At 53.0% G+C, this 24,779-nt stretch overlaps 3 protein-coding genes across 4 annotated transcripts; 1 reads left to right on the forward strand and 2 right to left on the reverse strand.

Moving 5' to 3' along the window:
- The first annotated feature begins 3,772 nt into the window (after positions 1–3,772).
- On the forward strand, positions 3,773–22,750 carry DNAJC17 (DnaJ heat shock protein family (Hsp40) member C17). 2 transcript variants are annotated; one of them, XM_058027361.1, is made up of 12 exons: positions 3,773–3,858; positions 5,362–5,431; positions 6,278–6,336; positions 7,059–7,146; positions 7,526–7,608; positions 8,556–8,652; positions 9,050–9,099; positions 9,608–9,685; positions 10,613–10,693; positions 11,567–11,695; positions 17,952–18,084; positions 22,636–22,750. In XM_058027361.1, exons 1-11 carry the CDS (start codon positions 3,781–3,783, stop codon positions 18,075–18,077), a joined length of 939 nt encoding a protein of 312 aa, XP_057883344.1. In that variant the 5' UTR covers positions 3,773–3,780; the 3' UTR covers positions 18,078–18,084; positions 22,636–22,750. The 2 variants fall into 2 exon arrangements, with proteins under 2 accessions (XP_057883344.1, XP_057883347.1); XM_058027364.1 differs by lacking the exon at positions 22,636–22,750 and having other exon boundaries at positions 3,775–3,858; positions 17,952–18,829.
- On the reverse strand, positions 14,131–16,298 carry C6H15orf62 (chromosome 6 C15orf62 homolog). The gene has a single exon (XM_058027365.1). It carries the CDS (start codon positions 15,664–15,666, stop codon positions 14,845–14,847), a length of 822 nt encoding a protein of 273 aa, XP_057883348.1. The 5' UTR covers positions 15,667–16,298; the 3' UTR covers positions 14,131–14,844.
- On the reverse strand, positions 18,413–24,577 carry GCHFR (GTP cyclohydrolase I feedback regulator). The gene is made up of 3 exons (XM_058027366.1): positions 23,859–24,577; positions 22,744–22,838; positions 18,413–19,255 (listed from the first exon to the last, which is right to left on the reverse strand). The coding sequence occupies exons 1-3, from the start codon at positions 23,892–23,894 to the stop codon at positions 19,132–19,134; spliced, it is 255 nt and encodes an 84-aa protein (XP_057883349.1). The 5' UTR covers positions 23,895–24,577; the 3' UTR covers positions 18,413–19,131.
- Positions 24,578–24,779: the final 202 nt, after the last annotated feature.

Below are 24,779 nucleotides of genomic sequence, written 5' to 3' on the forward strand. Positions count from 1 at the left end.
TGAAGCAGGCTTCTGTGGAAGAAAAATAAACCTGATCGAGCAGAGGAGTGGCTCTACCAGACATGATGTGGATATCGAGGATCCTTGCCCACCTCCTGCGTGCCCAGGCTCATGCTTTTCACCATTTGCTGAATTTTATGGCTTTTTTTCCAATTATTTCTTGCAGTGCAAGAGGGATCCAGTGTGACCAGGCTCCTTCCATCCAGCAGAGAATGTATCCATAGGCAAAATCCTCATCCCACATGTTGAATATGCATCTAGGGGGATGATCAGCTATGCTGGCACCCCAAATTGGAGGTTACACTGCAGGTTAGTGGGGTGATTCCAAAGGCTGGCATTTGGGGACAGGGGCTGGATGACAGCTGAGAGGGAAGTTAAGGGCAAGTTTTGGCCCTGGAGCTGGGCTTGGGCACCTCCAGCACTGATTTGTATCAGCCACACCGTGGGTTTTTGGGGAAAATAAAGTGCTAAGGGGTATCAACTTCTCCCAGCAAAGCTTCTCTGGAAAAAAACTGAAGAAAAAGCAAAGGCAAAATCCAAGTGAGGTTCAACCATGGAAAAGCTGTGAGGGTATGGAGGGGGAAGAGCTCCTTAGCTCATTCCTTGATCCACAGAGGCACTTAATGATGCTGGGGAGTGCTCACAGAGGGAAAGGATGAAACTCATGAGGGCAACCCAAGGGCGTGGGATGCTCCAAAACATCTGTGGAGGCTTCTAAGGTGGCAAAAACAGAAAAAGAAGAAAGGGAGTGCTGGCTCAAGTGGCATTTGTTTATTTGCAGCAAGTCAAGCCCTGGATGTCCAGGATGGGGATCTGGTGGCTCCATCCTGGGAGGTCACCAAAGCCTGCCTGGACACCCTGGGCCGAGCCTGAGTGTGGGAATTCCCATTTTGGGAGGGTGGGCTATGTGTCCCTGCGCTCGGCATGGCGCCGGCTCCTCCCTGAGGAGCCCGGGTTGTCCCACTGGGACCTTGGAGCATGTCCCTGGTCGTCATTCCAGCTCCTCCGCTGCCTCTGACCTGTGGAGTGGTTGCGGGGCGCCCTTCCCTGGGAGGCTCTCCAGGAGTTCTGGCTTCTCCTGTAGGATCTGCCCCGGGTTTGGCTCCTTGTCCCGTGGTGTTGCCTGGAGGAACCCCAGTCTTCCCTCTGATGTCTGTCGCTCCTCCTCAAGGGGTTGTCATGGTTGGGCCTTGGACTGTGTCTGCCATCAGCATCCCAGCTCCTCCAGCGCCTCTGGTTTCTGGAGTGCTCGTAGGGCACCGTTCTCCGGGAGCCTGCCGGGGAGTTCTGGTCTCTCCTGTGGGATCTGCTGTGGGATCTGCCCCGGCTTTGCCTCCCTCTTGTGTGCTGTTGTTCGGAGGAATCAGAGTCTTCTGACTGGTGTGTCTCACTCCTGTCTGAGGGGACATCGTGCTGGGGCCCTGGGGGGTGTCTCTCATCACCATCCCAGCTCCTCCAGCGCCTGTGCCTCGCGGAGTGCTCGGGGGAGCCTGTCTGCGTGTCCTGCTCTCTCCTGGAGGACATGTCCCAGCCACGGGAACGCTCCCTGCCCCTGCTCCACCTGCGCCGGCCCCAGGACCGTTCCTGCTGGCTCCATGACCTGTGGGACCTGTGCCAGGATCGCCGTCCCTGTGAGGAGACCGGGATGGTCCATTCCACCCTCGGAGTCTGTCCCTCTTCAGGTGTGTCCTCCCAAGCCCTCCTCTGGTGCTGCCACCACCTCCTCCTCGGGGAGTCGCTGCCTCGGCGGCGCCGGGACTGCCGGCGGCCATCGCGGGGCCACCTCCCGGATCTCCTGGGCCTCCTCTCCGAGGGCCCGAAGGACCAGCTCCGTGCGGACTGGCCGCGCCGTCTGCGCTTCCTGTCGTACACGCGGTCCTGGACCTCGTGGTACAGGGCCACGTGCTGGGGGTAGGGGTGGCGCGTGGGCCGCTGGCAGCGCGGGCACGTGGCCTCGCCCAGGCTCCAGTCCCACAGGCACAGCTGGCAGAAGCAGTGCCGGCACGAGCTGGAGCAGGTGGTGTTGATGTGCCGGCACTCTGGGCACGAGGCCTCCTCCTCCTCACGGCTCTCCTCCGGCGGCGCAGCCTCGGCGGCCTGGCTGGTGCTGGCGGCCTGGCTGGTGCTGGCAGCCTGGCTGGTGCTGGGCTCCGGAGTGTCCTCCCTCGATGACATCTCGCCCTGCAAGAGGCATAAAGTCAGTTTGCAGGTAGCTCTCCCTGAAACCCCGCGGCCCCTCGGCCCTCCGGGACTGTCCCACACCTCAACAGCGGGGCTGTGGTGGGGCTGGAATAGCGGTGTTTGCATCCCACGGCTCTCACCATGGGATTGCGGCTCTGGGTCCCCTCTGCTGCTTCTGTGACATGGCCCGTGTCCCGTGGCCGCTGTGACGTCACTGATGGTGCTGTCACAAAGGGCCACTGTTGGGGCGTGGGACAGCCCCGAAGGGCTGAGGTGCTGTGCTTGGGTTTAGAGACAGGTGTTGGGGGGTAAATTTTGTGTCTCGTAGGGCAAGAAAGTGTCACAGGAGTGAGATCCTCAGGGGGAGGCCACAGGAGGAGTCCAAAGTGGCACCACGGTTAGGATAAGCGTTAGGATAAGGGGAATGGCTCCAAAATGGAAAAGGGGAGATTTAGGTGGAATACTTGGAAGAAATCCTCCCCTGTTCAGGGGTGAGGCCCTGGCACAGGTTGCCCAGAGCAGCCGTGGCTGTCCCATCCCTGGAAACATTCCAGGTCAGGTTGGACAGGGTTTGGAGCAGCCTAGGATAGTGGAAGGTGTCCCTGCCCATGGCAGGGGGTGGAACTGGATGACCTTTAAGGTCCCTTTGAGCACAAACTACTCCAGGATTCTCATCAAGAAGAAGGAGGTGGCAATGGAGCAAGGCTTGGAACAACACTGTCGATGACTTGGGTCTGCACCCTGAGAGCTGAGGCTCTGCTTGGGTGAGGCTCCATGGAGAACACACCAGGAACCTTTCAGTTTATTGCACTACTGGCTATGAACAGCTCTCTGAAACAATTCATTTTGCTGGAGTCATGGGTACCCAGTTTTCTTCATGATCTCAGGTTGATATCAGGTTTGTTGATATTGTTGGTAAAGTTAAGTAACCTTCAGCCATGAGGACATAAATCCTACGAGAATAAAGGAGTAAGGACTGAAAAATTCCGTCTCCTGTGTATGGAAATAATTGGATTGGTTTTCTTCTACAGTGCTCCCTTCTTGTGGGAGGGAAAGGGAGATATTTTAGATCAATAAGAAAACAAGAATTTACCAAGGAGCTGTGCCTTGGGCTGAGATGGATGTTTTTTGGTGACAACAAAAACAAGTATGGTTTTGGGAACAGGGTGCGGCTGGGCTCGCACCACCCCCCACTGCCACAGGCTTCCAGAGGAAATGGTGGAGTGCCATTCCTGGAGGGATTTAGCGCATGGGTGTGGATCCGTCGGTGGCACTTGGGGTCACGGTCAGTGGTGACCTTGGGAGACAGCGGGACGCACGTGCTGAGTTTTCCCTCAGGACTCGGTGCCCGCGCACGGCCCCACGGGACTTGTAGTTTTCCTCTGGTTCATCCCGGCTGGCAGCTGCCGCTAAAGAACTACAACACCCATCATGCCCAGCGTGGCGCTGCGCACCCTGGCTGTTCCCGTCCTCTGGAGCCGCGCGGTGCATCACGGTGCTTGTGGTTCATCGTTATCAAGCGGTGCATGGCACGGAGGCGCACGGGGACTACATTTCCCAGCCACCGCGGCACCAAGAGCGGAACCGGGAAGCGCGAAGATGGCGGTGGATAAGGAGCTGCTGGAGCGGGACCTCTACGGGCTGCTGGGGATCGGCGAGAAGGCGTCCGAGAAGGAGGTGAGGGGCGCGGACAGTTTGGGACTGGCTCCTTCTCTCCCTCCATCCCTTTCCCGGTGTCCTCGGGAGCGGCGGTGCTGCTCTCCAGCGCTGAGGGGCTGCTCCAAGCATTGCTGCGGGACCGGGGCTGGCAAAAGGAAAAATCCCGTTTGTGCTGATATTGGCGTTGTGATATCCCGGTTTTACTGAAATTGGCCTCGTTCCCCCAGTTCACCCCTCAATCCTGCGGGGCGGAACCCGCCTTTGGAGGAGGAGAGAACTGCGGGCTTGGTCTGGGACGTGTTCTCGCTTTGTTTATGTGCTTCCAGAAGGGAAATTCCCGTGGTGATCCAAGAATCCTGTTGTCAGACGTTTGTCCGAGCGCCCAAAAGTCACGTAGTTAATTTTGTGGGGTTGCAATTACACGTTTGCGGTTTTTAATTGAGTTTATTTGGTTAGTCACTGCTAAACACAGGAAGGAATCTCTGAGAGAGCTGCAGAGGGGCTCGGCCAGGGGCCGGGAATAGCAGGGTAAAAAGGGAATGGCTGCCCAGTGCCAGAGAGCGGGGTTGGGTGGGACAGGGAGGGGGAATTCCTGGCTGAAATGGGAAGTTGGAGGATGGAGCCCGGCGAGGAGACTCCTCTCCCTCAGCTGGACTCTTGTGCAGGAGGTGGGACCATCTGCAGGGCTTTTCCTGCACATTCCCAATCCCGGGAGCTTTGTCCACCAGGTGGGGCCGGGACACAACTTTTCCACTTGTTATAGCAGCGAATTAGGTTGGGAGTGGGATAGAATGCCTTCCCTTTTTCCTTCCCCCCATCCCTTTGTTTTTCCTTTTCACTTTTTTCCCTCCATTTCCCCATTTCTCGTTCTCTTTACCTCTTTTATTTTTTTTCCACTTCTCTTCCTTTCCCCATTTGTTTTCCTTTCCCTCTTTTTTTCCTTTCCCTTTTTTGGCTCCCTTTCCCTCTTTTGGGTTCTCTTTCTGGGTTTTTTAACTTCCCCCGTTTTTTTATCATCTCCCCCTTTTTTCCTCCTCCTCTCCTCTCCTCTCCTCTCCTCTCCTCTCCTCTCCTCTCCTCTCCTCTCCTCTCCTCTCCTCTCCTCTCCTCTCCTCTCCTCTCCTCTCCTCTCCTCTCCTCTCCTCTCCTCTCCTCTCCTCCCTTCCCCTTCCCTTCTTCAGTTTCCTTCCTCCATATTTTTTCCTCTTCCCCTTTTCCCCCTCTCTCCTCTTTTTTCCTCCTTTTTCCTTCTCGCCTTTTTTTTTCTCCTTCTCTCCTTTTTATTTTCCTTCTCTCTCTTTTTCCCCCCTCCCATTTTTTTAACCTGAGGTTTAACTCCTACAACAAAAGACACCTGCAAGCCAAAACAGCTTTTAAAAGCTCCAACTCCTTCCAGACACACCCATGTCCCGTGCCCAGCAGGTTTCCCTTGAGCACAGGGATTATTTTGGGTTTCCAGGTTGCTTTTTTTGGCAGAGCCAAAGCAGTTTCCCCCCAGTGACCCCAGTGTGGCCCCTGCAGGTGAAGACAGCGTTCCGGCAGAAGGCGCTCACCTGCCACCCGGACAAGAACCCCGACAACCCCCGGGCAGGTGAGTTCTTCCTGCTGCTGTTCTCCCTTCTCCATGCTCCGGGAAGTGACCCTGCTTCCCTAAGTGCTGAGGGAATGGCTGGATGTGTCCCTGGATGTGTTGCTCCTGTTGGTGTTAACTTTGCTTTTTAAGGCTGAACAATCCCTGCTGGGTTTAGAAACACCAGCAGTAAGTCAGTGCTGGAATTACAGCTGCAGCCCTCACACCTTCCCAACCTTTGCTTTGATGTGTATCTCTCACAGTCCAAACTTCACTTCCATAAATCCTTTTATCTGTGGGCAGGGCAAGGGGGAGTTTCAGCTGCCTGCAGCAAGGGATTGCTGTGGATGGAGGTTGTAGAATTAGCAGTTACTTTGTATTTTGTGTGTCAAGACTGATAATTCATCTTTATAAAAAATAAAGACAATTTGCCAATGCTTGTAATGGGACAAAAGGAAAGACTCTTAAAGGATAGATGGCTGTAATGCAACAGCTTCCAGTACAACATAAGCAGGACTTCTTGTTGAAGGAAAAGGACTGAGAGGGAGAATGAAATTGTGAGTTCCAGGTAAATGTGGCATGAAGGAGATATTGCAACCCAAAATAAAAATAATCAGTAAGAAAAATTAGGTTTGTGCGTTCCAAGATTTCTCTGAAAATGAAACAATCCCAGTTTTTTGTTTCTTTATTTACTCTCAAGTTTGTGTAACACCTTTGAGTTGAGGCTGTAGGTTGGCTTACAAATCTCTTGCAGAGGTGATTTTTGTTCCTTGGAGAGACCTTCCTGCAGGAATTGTCTTTCCTGGTTCTTCCCCAGGTCCCTCACCTGGTTTCCCTCATCTTGCCCTTCTTTCTTGTTGTTCCCAGCGGAAATTTTCCACCAGCTGTCCCAGGCCTTGGCCGTGCTCACAGATGCAGCAGCCAGGGTAAGGATGCTCCCTGGGCAAGGGTGGGATTTTGGGGTGGTGCTGGGAACTGTAATCCTGCCTGTCCTGCTCTCACAGAGCTCCTTCAATACAAATCTCAGCTGTTATTCCCCTCTGCTTCTCCATGAGATGAAATCTCAGGTGCCAGATAGAAGCTTGGAGAGATGTTGTGTTTGGGATTTGCTGCTGGGAGCAGCTCTGCCCTGAGATTCTGCCTTTAATAATGTGCTGGACAGGGGCATATCCCATCTAATAACACCATCCCTGACTGAGGAACACCAAATTCCCATGGCAACATCTGCCATTCCTGTTGAGTCAGGGGCTGACAAATACCTGGATGCAATTCCTGAGGCTCCAAGCTCTGCCGTCTGAGGTACACAGGAGAGCTTTGATCCTTCTGGGGCTGTGGGGAAGTGGCTGAGAACCCACTGCCCAAGGCTTAAAATAACCTGGAAATGTCCCTGGAAAGAATAAAACCAAAAAATGAGGAAGGAACTCTCTCCAAAATTAGCTCAGGAGAGGGAAAAGTGTTGATTCCAGGTGATAGAAGCTAAAAACATGAGCTCCTCTTTTCAGGTACTGGCAAAGCTTGTAATCCAAGAAGCAGCAGATGCTTCAGCCCTGCTGACAGGGTCTCAGTCCCTGATGTCACTGTATTCCCTGTTTTCCAGTTTCTCTCCTGGTTTCTGTAGTTTCCCATTGTTGTGCTGGTTCCTTGGCAGGCAGCCTATGACAGGGTGAGGAGGGCGAAGAAGGAGGCTGCAGCAAGGACACAGAAACTCGATGAGAAGAGGAAGAAAGTAAAGCTTGGTGAGCAAATCAAACCCTCACATTCTCCTGAGCTCTCCCCTAGCTGGCTGTTTGCATTTCTCCTTCACAGGGGTCAATCCATGGAGGATGACTCTGGTTTCTTTGTCCCTAGTATAGTCCAGAAGACCTGGAATCTCCTCCCACAGCCATAGCTGGGGTGGTCCTGCTCTGGGAAGGAGGGAATTAGGTCCTGCTGTGGGAATTAGGGGGTTGAGGACTGTTAAGGCTCCTTTGGTGTGTGGGGCCAGAGGAGAGGCAGCAGAGCTGTCAGGATATTGGTGTAGCTGCAGCAAGTTTGTGATCTATCCATCTTCCTCTGGCCAGCAGGGAAAATTCAAGTTCTCTTTGGATTGTTTGAATTTTGTTTCTTTCTCTGCAGATCTTGAGGCCAGAGAACGGGAAGCCCAGTCCCAGGAGAACGAAGAGGAGGAGATCAGGATAACCAGATCATTAGAAGAAGAAGTAAGGATAAATTCTTAGTTCTCTCTGCTGTTTTTGAGAAGAATTGCTGGAAGTATTTCCATTATGATGAAATCCATGGGATGAGGTTGTCAGGAAAATGAATCCACAAACATCAGAGGTTTATGTCCAAAAAGGAGAGAGAGGAGTCTTTTGACTTTATTCAAATAAAGGGAGAGGCCATGGGGCATTCCCCTGGGGTCTCTCAAATTTTTGGAGGATGCAGCCTCCCTTTTTATCCCAATTTCCCAGCTGCATCTCTCTTCTCTCTTTGCCCTTTTGCTGAGGTACTTGAGAGGTACAGACTCCCCAATACACCTGATATCAAAGATTTCCCTCTAATGTACAACCCTCCCTTTCAATTTTTAATTCTTCTGGAATTTAGGGGCTTTTCTTCCCCATTGTTTCTTTCATCGCTCAATGTCTAATTTCATTTATCAGCAAAACTAAAGTTTATTTGTAAATGGAAATATGTTTTTCCATTCTTCAATCAGTGGAATCCTTCCCATTGTTTCTTTTATCTCCCAGTGCTGGTTTTATCTACCAGCAGACCCACAGCTTGTTTGTAAAGACAAATCTGCTATTCCTCTCAAGGTGCAAAAAAATCTCTGGATAGCAGTCCTTTAACTTTTGGGATTAAAAGCAGGTGCAAAAAATCTCTGGAGAGCAGTCCTTCAACCTTTGGGTTTAAAAGGCTCTGTGAATCAGAGAATCCTGGAATGGTTTGAGTGGGAAGGAACCTTACAGCCCATCCCGTTCCAGCCCCTGCCATGCTCAGGGACCCCTTCCACCACACCAGGCTGCTCCTTTTGGAGCTGCCCAGGGGAACTGGCAGGAGGGGTGTCCCAGGAGATGGATGTGAGGCCCAGACTGTCCTTGGAAGTGTCCAGGTGGCATTGCAGCCCTGGCTGTGTGCCTCAGGTGCCCATGCTGTGTTCCCTGTGCTGCAGATAATCCGCCTGCGGGAGGAGGGCTCCCGGCAGCTGGAGGAGCAGCAGAGGCTGGTCAGGGAGCAGATCCGCCGGGAGAGGGAGCAGCACAGCCGAGGTGAGCACGGGGAGCACCTGCACGTGGCCTTGGGCTCTTTGGCAGCTCTCCACCCTGAATTTTTCCAACCTTCTTGCAGGGAAAAATGCCTCAGAACATGTCTCCGGCTTGTGTGTTTGCTGACCTGTTTCTAGCCTTGATCCTGGCAAGTCTGTGCTTCCTAAAAGGGAAACATGCTCCCATGGAGTATTCAGTCTGTGCTGCAGTTCCTGTTGCACAAGATTTTTGGGACTGGAATGGTCCAGTGGAATTCTCAAAGTGTTTCATCATATGTATGTTCTCAGGGAAAAAAAAAATTGTGCAAAATGCTGAGGAATTTTCACCTGTGTCCTTTCCATCTTTTTTCTTTTTTTTTTTTTTTGTTTTGTTTTGGTTTTTTTTGTTTTTCTCTCTTTAGGCAAGCAGGAAAGAAATGGAGCAGAAGGCAAAATAACTCCTAAGCTCAAGGTAAGACATCCTTAAAAAGCTGTGTTTTGGTGAAAACTGATAGAACATGATGGAAAACTGAAGGGACGTTTCAACCCTGCTAAGCTGGCACATCTTTTTTTATACTGGGATGTATAAATTCCACTCCATGGAATGTGCATCATCAGGTGAACAGCTCCTGTCCTTGCTGTTAGAATTCCTTCCTCAGTCACCTTTTCTTTGTCTGCTCCAGATTTCTGAGGTTGGGATTGAGTTGTCTGTGCTTTAAGCACAGGGAACATCTGCTAATTACCCTGGCAGAGCCATTAGCATCCTTTCAAGTGCGATCTTTTTTTATTCCAGTGAGCAGCGTTTCTCCCTGTTCCCCAAACAGTTTGTTCCCTGTGCTCACTCCCATGCTGAGATCACTGTCTTGGCAGGCCTGGGAGTGTGGCTGGAAATAGCAGACGTGGTGAATGTGCAGGGGGGTGGGAGCTGCTGGCAGCACATCCAAAAGGGGAAAAATTAACTCCTACTGTTTGTTCCCCAGCTCAGGTGGAAATGCAGGAAGGAAGATGAGACTGGAGGGGGATACTCCAAAGATGTGCTGCTGCAGATCCTGCAAAAGGTCCTGAGTGACACTCTTCCCTGTGTGTTACTGGGTCTTGCCCTGATCTCAGTGCTGTAAGGATAGTGAATTCTGGGAAGCTGCATATCACAGAATCATGGAATGGTTTGGGTGGGAAGGGACCTTAAAAATGATTCAGTTCCACCCCTTGCCACAGGCAGGGACACCTTCCACTAGACCAAGTTGCTCCAAGCCCTGTCCAACCTGGCCTTGGACATATCCAGGGATGGGGCAGCCACAGCTTCTCTAGGCAAGCTGTGGCAGGGCCTCAGCACCTGCACAGGGAAGGATTTTTTCCTAATAGTCTAATCTAAACAGGTAATCTGATCTAAAGATGGTTTGAAGCCATTCCCTGTGTCCTGTCACTCCATGCCCTTGTAAGCTGGAGTGGTTAATTTCCTTCCCTGTTCAGCTTTCTTATGCAGTTTTCAGAGCTCATCAGCATGATCGTGGAGTCATTAAGGTTGGAAAAGATCTCTTAAATTATCAAATCCAACCTTTGAACCAAGTTGGATCCTTTGATCCCTGTACTGGGAGCTGTTTCCCAGCAGAACAACTGCAGGCTCTTCCCACTGGATGCCTCCTGCCCTCTTAGTCTGGCTCTGTGGTTGTGGTGCACTCATCCTTCACTTGAAGCACTCCACATCCCTGCTGTGGCAAGTGCAGAGACAGGCACAGACAAGCCTTTGATCTCATCAATCCCACCCTGGCCTCCTTTCCCTCCGAGCTCAGCAGCCCTCTTGCACTGGGAGCCAAGTGTGTAGCTCCATGCCTTCCCAGATTATTTCCTGGAGGGACAGAAATGGTGACAGCTCAAGCCTCATGCCTGTGAAAACACTTATTTTCTCTTTGTGTTCATTTGAGAACTGAACTTGACATCTCTCCTGGCTCTGTAATTAACTTCCCTTCCTTTCTTTCTTCCCACAGTATGGTGATGTGCTCAATTTGTTGATCTCCAGCAGGAAGACTGGCAGTGCAGTGGTGGAATTTGCCACGGTGAAGGCAGCTGTGAGTGTGCAGAGCTCCTGCTGGCTGTGCTGGGGGTGGCACAGGACAGGTGACAGCCAGGACACTGCCCTGTCATTAAGGCAGTGGAGAAGGGTAATGAGAGTCAAATGCATGGAGGGAGTGGCACAGCTGCAGGCACAAACCCAGAGATCAGGCGCATAAACAGGTTGTGCATGGAGCAGGCTGAGGGAGGAGGCACTGCCTTAAAAATCAGGCACTGAGCACTTACTCAGCTCTCTCTGAAGGTGAAATGCCTTGGAGTTGGGATTTTGTGTTTTGGAGGTGATATCAGGCATTTGCAGTGAAAAACAACCCAAAATGTCTTGACTCACTCTGAGTTATAATAATTCATGTGGCTGTGGGAGCAAAAGTCATCAGTTATCCTAAATTTCAGTAGTTCCATGAGCTTGGGCTGTATGAGAGTTTCCTTGCTGGCTTTTCTTTCACTCATATCCAAATGATAAAACCCCCCAGAACTGTGTGTGACCTGTGTATCAAAAGTGCTGGCAGGGCTATGGACCATGAAGGTGCTTCTCATGTAGGGCAGCTGTGAAATCTGAGAGGCATGGAATGGTTTGGGTTGGAAAGATCCTTAAAATCTTACAGAGTGGAACCATAGAACTGTTTGGATTTAAAGGGACCTTAAAAGACCATCCATTTCAAGCCCCCTGCCATGGGCAGGGACACCATCCACAATCCCAGTCTGCTCCAAGCCCCTTCCAGCCTGGCCTTGGACACTTCCAGAGACAGGTCTTGTTTGTGCCCTGCTTGTCCTTGAGGCCATTCTAGGATTCTTAGGGACTTGTGAGGGAAGGGAGTGGGATCTGAAATTCAGGTGGTGATGGAAGGGCGTTTTCCCTCCTGTTTTCACAGGAGATGGCTGTGAAGAATGAAGTTGGCCTGCTAAATAACCCCCTGAAGATTTCCTGGCTGGAGGGCCAGCCCCAGAGCCGCCCCAGCACCGTCCTCCCCGACAGCAGCAGCCAGCCCAGGAGCTCACAGGTAAGGAGATGGAAATCTGGGGCTGGAACAACCTACATCTCAGAGTGCTGTCAGATCTTGGGGCCAGGCCTGGCTTTCCCAGCAGCCCTTTCTGTGCTGGATCAGTGGCTTTCTAAAGGACCTCCTGCCTGGGCAGCAGCACTCTGGGAGCTGCTTGCATCTTCACACATTCCCTTTCTCCCAAATGAAGAGCAGGGATATTCCTTGCTCAGCCCAAAGCCTCCAGTGCCATTCTGATGGGATTTTTGGAATCCTCTGAGTGAGAGTTGCTGAAAGGTTCCTTTAGAGAGCCTTGGTTGCTCACTGCATTCCCAGGAGGAGGAAGTTTCAGTGCTGGAAGCAAACCTCTATTCTTAGGGTCTGCAGGAGCAATATCAAGCTAAATACCCTTTTGTGTGTTCACTCCCTAAATATTTTAAGCTTGTGAGATTGTTTAGTGCATTCACTCTCTTCATATTCATTAAGTATTTTATTTATATTATTTGTAATTATGCAGTAGAACACCTGATTGTTATCCTGTTCATGTAGGACCAGGGAGAGTCTTGCAGCCACAGGAGAGTCTCCAGATTGTTAGGAAGGGAACTGGGACAAAAAGCAGAATCCAAAACATGTTATTTGAGAATTTCTCACTAGCTGAGAGTGTGAACTGGCTCATTCCTACCAAGGGGGTTGCTGGTGCAGTTGGAGCTTTGGTAGTGGATTCCAGCCTCTGTGGGTTCAGATGCCTGAGTTTGTCTTGGCCTGTTTCCATGCCCAGAGCTTGTTAGTGTGGAAGTGCAGCGTCTGCCTGCGGTGCAGGATTAGTGTGGTGGGGCAGCAGGGAGAGCAGGAAAGCAGCACACACAGTGCTGGTGACTCACCTCTGCCCAGCACAGCTCCTCAATCCCACCTGGCTCTGGGAATGCTGAGGAGCTGCTGCCAGGGACCTGCATCCTGCCCAGGAGCTGCACAGCTGGTGCTTTGCTGTCCTTTCTGCTGCTTTCAGCTGTAAGAAGCTGCACTTTCTGGGATTGCACTGCAGCCTTGCAGCTCCAAGCTGCTCTCCTTCCTGTTTTCCCTTGTTCCCATTCCAGACCCTCCCCAGATCCTCCTGCTGCATCCACTGGGATGCTCCTAAAACCTGCAATGTGTTTGCAGCTCCTCCTGGCTGATCTGCTTCCAGCTGACTTAGCTTGTGCTCTCCAGTTCAGGAGTGTGCAGAGTGAGCTCCCAGATCCCTGTTCCCTCTGCCTCTTCCCCTCACACCCAGCCTGGCTTCCCAGGCACCAGGCTCCACGTTCTTGCTTCCAGGCTGCACTTACCTCATTCTGATTTAAGCTGCCCTTGCTTCCTATTCACTCCTCCCTTCTGTTTTTGTCTGAATCCACCCCCAGTTTGTTCCCACTCTGTGCAAAAGCAGCTCCTCCGCTGCTCTGCTTCAGGAAACAGCCCAAGCCTGCAGTGTTCTCATGGCAACATGCTCACTACTCATCCTCTACTCCCTGTCTGGGACAGGCAGCCAGTGCTCCCTGCCTGGGAGAGCCAGCCAGGACCTGAGAGCCAAAATCCACAGGTAAAGGACAGCCAGACCCCAGGCAGGGGATTTGGGAGCAGTTCCCAGGTGGAAGCTGCTCATTTTCCACAGCCTTGTTGTCTCCTACAGCAACAGGTGCACATTGGGCAGCAGTTCCTGGAGAGCTGCTGCAGCCAGGCAGGCTCCAGTTGCCCTTGGAATTCAAAAGCTGTGGCTTGCACAGTATTACTCCAGGCTAATGAGAGCAGTGGCTGTGTGATGGTTCAAAGCACACAGTGGCTACAGAGAGCTTGTTTTGCCATTCCAACAGCATGCAGTGCTCAGTTTTGGGAAGATTTTCCCTGCTCCTGCACTGGAATCTCCCTGCCAGGGCTCCTCAGCCATTCAGCCCTGAGAAAAGCCTCCTGCCTGGTGTTCTTGTACCTGTTCTAAGCTCCTTCAGAGGGTTTATTTCATATTATCTGACTTTGGGAGGTGAATCTCACACGGTAAGAGGCAGCTGTGCCTTCCTTGGAGTGTCCCTGCACTTTGCTATGGCCACTTCCAAAGCTCCTGGTGATCTGGGGCATGGAGGTATTTTAATTGTTTTTTAAAAGAGCCCTAATAGTCAAAAAGCTAAGAACTGGTAGTTTCTTTTAGCAGTTTGTCCTGGTGCTGCCTAAAATGTTCTCAGCCTGGCAGAGCCTTTCCCACTGTCCAGTTCAGGGTGCGCAGCTGTTCCTGTCTTTCCCTGAGCTCTCCTCAGGGGAAAATCAAGTCCCTGTTCCCTCTGTGCTTCCCTCAGAGCCACACAGGTGTCCCACTCCCATCATAAAACCCTGCAGTGCCAGGGAGGATGGACCTGGGCCACTCCAGATAGCCTGTGCTCCTGGTGCCTGGGATTTCTGTGGCTTGTTCCCAAGGAAATGAGGCAACCAGACACTTCCAGTCACAGATACATTTATTCTTCTATGTCTGTACAGCTGGGAGCTCAGTGCATGCGTGAGGCAGCAGTGTCAGAGACACCTCTTCTCCTGCCAGGAGGATAAATCCACTGCTGGTGCTGTATCAGGAGCCTACTTGGATGCTTACCTGGCTGGGAGTGCCACCTGCACTGGAGTTAAGGGAAAAGAAACCCACAAAGAGGAAGAGAAAAAACGGAGGAACAGCTTTGAGCTTTCACATCCAAACATGGTGGGAGGAGAAGCCCCAGTTCCTGTCTCTCAGCCCTCAAAGCTTTGGCTTCGGGGTGCAGTGCTGCTGCCTCCTTGCAGGCTGCCTGCTGTTCCACAAGTGATCCATGCCAAATCCCTGTGTGTCCCTGCCCCACAGTGTCACATCCCCGAAATAAGTCTTTCCCAAAAAGTGGCAGTCTTCCCTGAGGATGGGATGCGCAGTCCGGAGTGGGAAATTCCCGGGGTGGAGAGCGGAAAGTTGGCCATGAGACAGCAGACGATGCTCTCACCTGAGCACAGAGCCTGTGAGCTCTGCTCCAGAGGATTCCTTGGCAAGGACAGGGATGCTCTGTGGTGGGTGAGGCGAGGACAACAAAACAGGCCACACACAACAGGCATGCTCCAGTGTCCTTCCTCCTGCTGGAACGGGAGGAACTGGCAGCAGCAGTGAGTAACTGGGATGTGATGGACAAAGAATACCTTCAAATGGCGTAATCCCTCGGGTTCTGTTTCCTGAGGGTCTGCAGCACGTCCTCGAGGAGAGATAGCCCCAAATCCACTTTGAAGGACAGGAAGGGGTCAGCCAGCTCAGGAAGAGTGGTGCTGCTGGGGAGACCCGCCTCTGAGGTGCCGTGGTCCGTAGCCTGGTCCTTGTGCGTGGGAGTGCCTTTGTGGTACGGAGCAGCGTCGGAAAAGGAGAGGTCGGAGTGGGAATCTGTGCGGTCGATGATGTTGGGGCAGCTGGAACTGTCCAGGTACAGCCGGGGAGGCTTGGGAGGGGCTTGTGCCTTGGCCAGGTTCTGCTCGCTCTGACAGGACAGGTACTCAGACTTGTCCTTCAGATCCCTCAAGCCTTCCCTCTTCTGGCCGTCCGTGTCCAGAGTGTGGCTGTTCTGGTTCAGGATGATGACTTGGTTGCCCAGCTTTTTGTGCCTCCTGAGGGAGAAGCGCCGGAAGAAGGTGGTGGACTTGAGGGACCCCCTGCGCCAAGTATCCATGGTGAGGAAAGGCAGCGAGGAGCAGGAATGCTGGCTCCTCACAGGCAGGAGCCCAGGGATCAGCAGAGAGCCACGCAACAGGATCAACCTCTTCCTGCCCCGTTCCTGGAGCTGCAAGGAGCACAGAGAGGCTGGTAGTGCAGGAAATGCAAACTCCACGCCGTGGCAAGGAGCACTCGGCTTGTCTGGGATCTGAAGGAGTCTCCCCCTGGAGTGGAGAGGAGCGGCAGGCGGTGTGTGAGCGAGCTCGTTAAACGTGTGCTGCGGCTCCGGGCTGGTGGGGAACAGCAGAGGCACAGTCACCATGAGAACAGATCTAATCTGGCATCTAGAACAGAAGGGCACTCGGGTGCCATGGTAACCAGGCACCTTCCGAGGAGGGGCACTGCCGGAAAAGCGCCGTGGGTGGCTGGGAACGAGACGGTGACTCAGTCCCACCGAAGGAGCCCAGGGAATACGGGAGAAGGGGGATGAAGAAAGCGACAGTGCAGGAGACAACGCTGGGAGAACAGAGTGCAGGAGAGACTTACACTCTGTTGGAGCAACCAGGAGTCCTGGAGTGGAGAGGGGAAGCTGCTGGAGCACTCAGAGACCAGGATGAAGAAGCAAGTCCAGGAAGAACTCAGCCAGGAGTCCAGGAATTCAGCCAGGTTGGACCCAGAATGCCAAAACTCTCCAGCTCTGCTGCCGCCGTCCCTTCATGTGCCACCCGTCGCTGCTTCCCGGGCTGTGGCTCCCTGCGTGGATGTGTTTGTTTTGAGCCAAGCCCTTGCTGAGTCAGCCACGTCAGAAACTGGGTTTCACTCCATTGGTAATTGCCAGGATTGCAGGAAATAGGTGTGTGGAGTGGTGGAGCCTCAGCCCACGCTCAGGCAGCCAGGAGCACGTGCTGGGAGCCCACCTGGATCAGGCTGTTCTTCCTGCGCCACTCCGAGGGCTCCTTGTGTCAGCAGAGCTCCCAAGCAAGGCTGCAAATAATTTCCTGGCTGTTTTAAATTATAATCCCAGCATGAGGTGGGGCTTCAGGTTTGTGTGGGTGATTCATCTGCATAAGTCTCAGGCAGCCTCTTCCATCCAGCCCAGCAAATTCCTGGGGTTGGTGGATGGGACTTGGAAGGATCCTGGCTGAGGGCTGCTGATACCATCAGTGCTTTCTCAGACTCTGCTGCTGCCAGTACCCAAAGGTCATTTTGCTCAGGTGGCTCCTAAGACACCAATTAGACTCTTAATTTCCCTCTTGATGTTCCTTATCTGTTGTGGGCTTTCATTGTGTCCTTGCAGCCAGAGGAACCACTTTGCTGGCACAGGATAAGGAATTGCACTCGCCCATATTTCCATGCAGAGACTTATTTAGGCATTCTATTGCCTTTGTATCCCTTCTGCTTCCTAAGAAATCCTTCAATATCTGGAGAAGCTGTGGCTGCCCCATCCCTGGAAGAGTCCAAATCCAGGCTGGAATAGCCTGGGCTAGTGGAAAGTGTCCTTGCCCATGGCACGAGGTTGGAACAAAATAATGTTTGGAATCCCTTCCCTCCCAAACCATTCTGGGATTCCGTGATTCTCTGTGATCACCACTTAACCCACTTCCTAGAAAAAGGAATACTAAGGGGTTTTTTTCCCATTCACCTTCTGTCAAGAAACTCTTATTTCCACCTGAAGTGTCAAGGAATGAGCTGGATGTTTCCAAGCCTTGCAGTGCTTTCATACCTCCAAAATAGCACGGCCACCTACTAGTGTGGAATGGCTTTGGAAGCAGCGCCAAAGCACTGGAGCAGCTGTCATCTGCTGCCCACGTTCATTAGGCAGAGTCTGCAATCAACTGCCTTGACGTGACAGTTGCTGCCACACGCAGCAGGGAGGCTCTGGGAGCTTTGGGAAACTCTTCCATTCCTGTGTCAGGTTTGGGAACGTCCCTGGTGGTTTTCTTTGTGCAGCTGCTTAGAATCGGGGAATTGTTCGTGGTGGAAAAGTCCTCCAAGGTTATTGATTGCAGCTGTTAGAATCATGGAATGGTTTGGGTGGGAAGGGACCTTCAAGTCCATCCCAGGGCAGGGACACCTTCCACTATCCCAGGTTGTTCCAAGTCCTGTCCAACCTGGCTTGGAACACTTCCAGGGATCCAGGGGCAGCACAGCTTCCCAGCTTCTCTGGGCAACCTTTGCCAAGGCCTCAGCGCTGTCAGACAGTTGGAAGTTACTCACTTCCATGACTCATCCACAAAGGTTTGATTTTTTTATGGCATTAGCCTTTGTAACAGGTGAAGTGTATGCTGGACTTCGGGCACCAACGTTGTAGGTGCAGAGTGATCTTGTAATCCAAAATAATTCCCCATTCAGCCTCATGGAATGCTGGCTCCATGTCTGTCCTGCTTTCCTTACCAACCACAGTCATTGCTGGTTATTTTTAATAATCATTTTAATAACAATTCCTGGTTATTTCCTGTAGCCAGGCAGCTTTCACCCACCTCACCCAATTTCTGTGGGATCAAACCATTTCCTGCCTGGAATGCTGGTGTTGTGAGGGGGATTTGGGGAACTCTGGGAGTCTGTCCTGCCCCTGATGGGTTGTCTGTGTTTCCTGCTCCCTCCCAGGCGTCGGTGGTGTCGGAGCGGGACTACGAGAGCCTGGTGATGATGAGGATGCGCCAGGCGGCCGAGAGGCAGCAGCTCATCGAGCAGCTCCAGCGGGAAGACGAGGAGGAAAAGTCCCACACTTAGCATGAGAGTATGGATTCTTCCCACCCCCCGTCCCCTCAGAGCTGTTTCTTTATTTAAGTCAATAAACCTCCTTTTTTTCTAAAGGTATTGTGGGAATAGAAACTCCCAGGGACTGCAGCCCTTATCCCATTCCAGGTTTGGGGAAGGAATGGCTGCCTGAGGTTCACAGGGTGCAGGTTACCCTGTCAGTGTGTGTGCCCAGAGCAGCTGCCCCATCCCATGGGACAAGGTATGAGAGGTGCCATCAGAACATCAAAGCCTGGAGATTATAATTCCTGAAAGCTCGTTCAGAGGGACTTGGCAACAGCTTTAAACAACCCACAGAAGGACATTGGTCTCTTTGGAGCAATGTTTTATTATGTTTTATTGGTGTTACCCCCATAGCAGGATCTGTTCACAGTTCCAAGCATTCCAGCAGTGTTGGGATTAGAGCCTGCACCTGGAATAGTCACACAACAACACTTTCTGTGTTATTTTGGGAATCCCATGTTAGGCTTGGATGGCAGTCTGGAATCTGGAATTTCAGTGGTGCTGCTGAGATGGAAGCGGGCCTTGCTGCCAAGGGGAGGGATTGTCAGAGCCCTGGGAGTAGGTTTAGTGGTTCCCTCTTGGATTTCAGGGATGAGGTGGGATGGTGTCCATACTTGCTGTCCCTCCCTAACCCCCTGGCCCAGGAGAAGGCATGGAACTCTCTGGGGCAGCCCAAGGAGGAAGCAAACAGGGCTGTTACTGAGCTTCCTCCAGGGCATGCTGAATACATGATTAAAATGTATAAAGCTGGAATTTGCCAGACTGCCATCTCACTGAAGGCAGAGCTGGAGCCATCTGTTCCCTCTGCCAGCATCTGGGCATACCTTCCTCCCCCTGCTCTTGGGAAACGGAACAGGGATGGCAAAATTCCACTGGGTCCAGCTCTGCCTCTGCACCCTTCCTCCCCTGCCTGAGCGCCTGGAGTCTGGGACAGGAAGGAATTAGGGGGGGAAAGTTTGCTGCCAGTCCTTTAAGATGATCTCCAGCAGGATGTGGTCCGGGTGGAAGGCACGGTTCTCCCTGGCTATTCCCTGTGGAGGCACCAGACCAGGGTCTGGCCCACGCCGGTCATGCTGACCACGCGGTAGCCGAGGCTCTCCAGCTTGTCCAGCACCACGCGCGGAGCGTCATTCACGTAGTACTCACAGCTGCACCCAGGAGAGATGGGAATGAGGTGAGCTGGGGAGGAAGAGATGGGAATTTCCTGCTGGAAGTGAGACTGCCTCCCTCCTGATCCCTCTAAGACCAGTGGCCACACGTGGCACGGGCGTGTGTGACACAGGGCCTTGGTTAACCCCGGGGGCAGGCACAGCCCCAGGTGCCAAACCACAGGAATCCTGTCCAGGAGGGAAGGATCAGGTTGAATGGGAATGTGGCTCAGGGCTGGTGTCCAGAGCCACATGCTGCTCGGTAACTGGGCTGATACTGCAGCAGAGTTCACAGGTAAACACAGTGAGCACGTTTTTAGCATGGAGGAGGAGAGGAGAAATGATTCAGGTGTTTCTAAGGAAGGAAATCCCAGTGTTCTACCCCCAGAGTATGTCTGTGAGATGGGTGGGTTTGAGAGACTGTTAGAATTTGGGGATTGGAACAAAGTGATGCTTTCAGGCAGGTGGGAAACCTTTGGAAAGCCAGTAGTCATCCATCCTGCATGGATGTGCCAGGCAAGGTGGAGCCCAGGCTCCTCTGTTCCAGCAGTGCCTGGGACCTCACACTGGGATCCTTGTCCAGCTCTGATTCCCCAGTGGTTTGTGCTGGCTGTATGCTTGGAGCACATTCCCACATTCCTACCCTCGGTCCCAGAAGCTCCAGGGCTGTGACACTGCTCCCCAGTGAAGGGACCAGGCACAGACTGGGCTGAATTGACTGGGGACAGCTGAGCTGAGCTGGCCAGTGGGACCTTTGGCACTGGATGTGCCAGCCTCTCCTCTGCCATGACTTTGGGATAAGGCCCAGAGCAGCTCAGCTGTAGCTGACTCACAGTGCCGGATAAGCAGATAATGATGGGCTGCAGGATCACTGGGAATCCTGTTTGGGCACCTGAACAAAGCTTCTCCTGCTTTTCCTACTAATAATGATAAAAAAAGATCCAAAAGCCTTTCCAAAGCTTCTCCTGCTTGGATTTCAGACCTGTGCTGGAGCTGGGAGTGCTTTAAAGCATGAAATAACCTGAGATGTGAGAGATTTTCCAGTTTCTCAGGACAGACTGTACTTGGCTGTAATTATAGATGTGGTGTAAAGATAATGTGCATTATTATAAGTGACTTTGAAGTCTGTTCTTTCTCCAGGAGGGTTGCCACATAGCCTTCAGATTCGCAGTGGGAGCTAGTAAATATTATTCCCACTATTCAGAGGAAGTAGCAGAGGCAGGGATTTGTAGAAAACTAAAAAACTGAGTAGCTGAGCTAAAAGCAGGAGGCAAGAGTTCCCAGGGCTTTATCATAGCTGTGTGTTGAGGGAAATGAAGATTGCACACCGTGGGTATCAGATCTGCTCCTGTCTCTGTGTGCATCCAGTTGGGATGGATGGGAGGGGCTGGGATACCTGCAAAGCCTTTTCTTCCAGGTAAATCCCACCCCAACCCTTGCCCCACCTGGCTGCCCCAAGGGCTCTGACCCTGAGAGAGAGGGCAGGGACCACATCCCTGCTCCCCACACCTTGTGGGACTTAATGAGGGGCCGTGTGTCTGTGCAGAGCTGTGGAACAGGATCCGTGCACTCCCTTATTACAGGGATTTCAGCTTCACCTGTACATCCCAGTTTCCCAGCAGCTCTGTGCTGCTTGAGGTTTTCCTTCAGGCTCCCTACAAGGTCATGGCTAAAGTTCTGGGGCCCAAGGTGCTGCAGGAAGGGAGTTTGCAGCATCCATAGCCAGGCTCTGGTCATGAAGGAATTGGGGATGGAAAATCCTGCAGGGCCACAGTGCAGATCCTGGAGCTCCCAGCTGTGGTTGGCATTCTGGAGGAGGCAGCTGGGCTGGCACGTGGCTGTGCTCCCGGCGGTGCCAGCAGCCACATTCCAGCCAGGGGACTTCCCCTGTGTGCCTGAGCAGTGGGGAGGGACGTGCTGTGCCTCAGGGATGCCCTGCAGGGATGTGCCGCAGGGACACAGCGGAGTTCCCAGCTGTGACACAGGCCATGCCAAGGAGCAGGTGGGGCAAGAGCAGCTCAAAACGCTCCGGGCCATGGGGAGGAGCGAAAGGTGGTGAATCCAGCAGGGAAATCCCATAGGAAGCTCACATCCCTTCCCCAAAACAGGCAGAATGTGGTGCATCTGTTCCTTATAGTGCTGTGGCTCCCCCATCTGCTGGGGCAGGCACCACAGAGGCTTTTATCTGTCTTTGCCTTCTTTTTCCACCTGAATCCCAGGGATCCTTGCCCAAATCTCTCAGGATCCAGTTCCTTCTGGGAGCCTGTTGTGTTTCTCTGTCTTCCATCCCGTTGCGTAACTCCGGGCTGCGCACGGCGGGTGGCAGCACGACTCTGGCGCTGCTGCCAATCTCTGCCCCACCCACGGGCTTGGGAATAGCAGCACGGAGAGGGATCAGCCCGGCAAACCCCCCAGGAATGCAGCTGGGATGGGGGGGCCCTTCAATAGTTATATTTTATCTCCTTATTATTAACTTTTCCCACCCCACTGAGATTTTTAACGCTGCAGCAGCCGAGGATCCAGCCCTTGGTGTTGGCCAGGCTGGTGCTGAGTAGGAGGGTTTTCCCAACTCCATGGATGGAAGGTGGAGAACATTTAGGATGAGATGCACCTTTTGTTTTAATGCCTCCTCCTCCTATTCCTCCTTTCCTCCACAGCACATGGGACACAGCAGGGATCAAGCTGCTCCTCTCTGTCAAGTTCTTTTGCATTTGGGGGTTTGTTTTGCTTTGCCATTGTGGTTTTGGGGTTTTTTTTTTTTTCCCACCCCAGGGCAAACCAGGAAGTGAGATATCAAGTGAGGAAAAAAAAAAAACCAAAAAAAAAAACGTGAGCCAAACCATGAGGAAGATGCTGGTCACATCTCTGAGTGGCACTTGGCCAAAGGCTGGGGTCAAACTCAGCGTGGTCAGAGGTGGGGACATGGAGAAGCGTCCAATATCCACAGCTTGGGAACATGCCAGTGGAGGGGTTGGAGTCAGGGTGACACAATGGGAAACAGCTCCAACCCCAGGGCTCAGCTGCCCATGGAAAAGATTTGGGAGCTGTTGGGAAGGGCTGGCTCAGGTGAAGCCTTGAGCTGCACTAGAGAGTGGGGTGGGATGGGATGGGATGGGATGGGATGGGATGGGATGGGATGGGATGGGATGGGATGGGATGGGATGGGATGGGATGGGATGGACAGACAGACTGCAGCTGGGAGGGACGGGATGGACAGAACTGGGTGAGCATTCTGGTGTCTCAGCACCAAGAAAGGCACAGGAAGAGCAAGGCAGGGATGGCACTGAGAGAGGAAAGGGGGGTCACGTGCTAAAGCAGGGTCAGAGCAAAGGAAAGTAGAGAACCAAATGAAATATCAGGCAGCATTTCCTCATTAACAGGACACATGGGAATCCTGGGATTAACTGGACAGCTGGAAGGTGCTGTGGGGAATTCCAGGAGTGAAAATGTTCTGCATTTCTTGGAAAAATAAGGAGAGAAGGACTTACAAGTTGTTGCCCAGCGTGCTCCTCTTTGTGGCCCCCAGGATGCTCATCAGGTGGGGATCCGAGTGCTCGTCACCCACCATGGTGGGCCCAGCCTCCTGTGGGACAGGCACAGAGTGGTGAGTGACACGTGGTGACACGGCCACCCCCTGTTCCCTCAGTCCCAGCCGCTGGCAGGAAGGTGCAGCTGCTCACCCAGGAGGTTCCAGCCTCAGCTCGATGCCAGGTTTCACACTGGAAATGTTTGCTTTGCCCCTTTGGTAAAGAGCAGAGCTTCCAAAGTCTCTGAGGGCAGACTGAGCTCGGCTGCTCCAGGCTGTTCCCTCCAGTGCCATGACCCATGTGCCCCTTCCTGTACCTCATCCAAAATCACTCAATCAACTTGTACAACCCCAAATGCCACTGCCAGCAGATGCTTTGGTGCTGCAGCATCCCCACATGTCCCCATTCCCAATCCACTGTTGTGTCCATCACAACTCTCTCCCTTTGCTCATTTGCTGTTTTCACTGTCCCACTTGTCTCACTGTTTCCCTGCTTCCTGCCCCAAACCACACCAGCAGATCCAGGCTTCTGGATGTCGGGAAAAGGGGAACCCCAGATAAACACAGAGCTGTGGGCTCCTACAGAGTCCTGCAGGATGTGGCTGCTGCCAGTGCAGTAACGTTTGCTTTGTGGCTTTACTCGGCAGGGACAGCAGCGATCCCACCAGTGCTCCTGGACACCGATCCCAGCCACTGCCCCAGCCGTGCCCACTCCCTTGGCCGCGTTTTCCACCCTGGAACGGCTCTTTGGGGACGAGGGAAAACCAACTGCGAGGACAGGAGGAGCCGTCCCTTTGGCGTTCCTGGGATCCTGCCGCAAGTTTCCCAAGTGAGTCGCTGTTTGGGACAGGAGGGATTGGGGCAGCAAAGCACCGGGAACTCTCACGGCGAGCTCTCACAGGCCGTGCTGGGCTCCCCCAAACCTGCATCACCGCCGACCCCCAGCAGCAGCAGGGCCAGCCCATGCCGGGATCGCACCGGCGGCACCGCGGGCTGAGCGGGTCTCACCGCTCGCCCCGGTCGGTCCCTGCCCGCCCCCCGGTATTCCCCACCCCCGGGGGTCCCGGCGGGACTCACCAGGCGGATTTGGGTGCTGATGAGCAGGTACGGCATCTCCGCTCCGCCGCTCCCGCCGCCGCTCCAGGGGAACCTGCCCGGGGCCGCCCCTGGTCCCGCCCCGCCACCACCGCCCCCGGGCGCCGGGGGGAAAGGCACCGGAGGGCTCGGGGGGGCTGGGGGGCACCCGGGGGGCTCAGATGGGATCTCGGAGCTGCCCCCCCCAGTAAGGGATGGGCAGGAGGTGAAGGGCTGGAAGGGGATGGAGCAGGAGGGGACAGAAGGCGATGAGCAGATGATGGACTGGGAGACAAAGGACGGGAGATGATGAGCAGGGAGAGGACAGAGCAGGAGATGAGATGCAGGGACGTGGAGGACAGGGAGATGTAGGACAGGAGATGATGAGCGGGGAGGCAATGAACCAGGAGATGATGGATAAGGGAGACGAAGAAAACGGAAATTAATAGCAGGGAGATAAAGGACCAGGAAATAACAGAGGGAGGTGAGGACTGGGAATGGTGGAGCAGGAGCCAGGCAGGTGGGCCCTGCAGAGCATTCCCACTCCCACCCCACAGTCTAACCAAACATTCCCCTAACGCAGAATGTTCAGCATTTCCAACATTTTTTGGGAAAAATATCTTTTTCTATTGTTATTATCTGAGAACACAGGGGATTTAAATTCCTTCATAATTGGAGAAGTTCCATTTCCTGAGACTGGGACAGGCTGAGGTGCTGCATATCTGTTAATATTGCTGTATTATTAATTATTAATTGTTGTTGTTCTTATAATTATTATTGCTGTTCATTGTTATTATTGACATTGTCAGTGACATGTTGGTTGGGTTTGGTGACCAACAAGAAACCCCACAGGCTGTTGGTCTCCTGTTCCTAAAGCACATTCCACAGATCCCAGTATGTCCATCAGGAGTTCCCTGTGGGATA

Source organism: Melospiza georgiana, chromosome 6 (genome assembly GCF_028018845.1).
Source record: "Melospiza georgiana isolate bMelGeo1 chromosome 6, bMelGeo1.pri, whole genome shotgun sequence".
NCBI classification, from domain to species: domain Eukaryota; kingdom Metazoa; phylum Chordata; class Aves; order Passeriformes; family Passerellidae; genus Melospiza; species Melospiza georgiana.

Excerpts from the sequence above, each read along its gene's own strand:
- DNAJC17 (XM_058027361.1), top strand. The coding sequence starts at position 3,781 with ATGGCGGTGGATAAGGAGCTGCTGGAGCGGGACCTCTACGGGCTGCTG. Across the intron at positions 5,432-6,277 it reads CCCCGACAACCCCCGGGCAG|CGGAAATTTTCCACCAGCTG; the intron begins GTGAGTTCTTCC and ends TGTTGTTCCCAG. Across the intron at positions 7,609-8,555 it reads CCAGATCATTAGAAGAAGAA|ATAATCCGCCTGCGGGAGGA; the intron begins GTAAGGATAAAT and ends CCTGTGCTGCAG.
- C6H15orf62 (XM_058027365.1), bottom strand. The coding sequence starts at position 15,666 with ATGGTGACTGTGCCTCTGCTGTTCCCCACCAGCCCGGAGCCGCAGCAC.
- GCHFR (XM_058027366.1), bottom strand. The coding sequence starts at position 23,894 with ATGCCGTACCTGCTCATCAGCACCCAAATCCGCCTG. Across the intron at positions 22,839-23,858 it reads TCAGCACCCAAATCCGCCTG|GAGGCTGGGCCCACCATGGT; the intron begins GTGAGTCCCGCC and ends CCTGTCCCACAG. Across the intron at positions 19,256-22,743 it reads AGCACGCTGGGCAACAACTT|CTGTGAGTACTACGTGAATG; the intron begins GTAAGTCCTTCT and ends TCCTGGGTGCAG.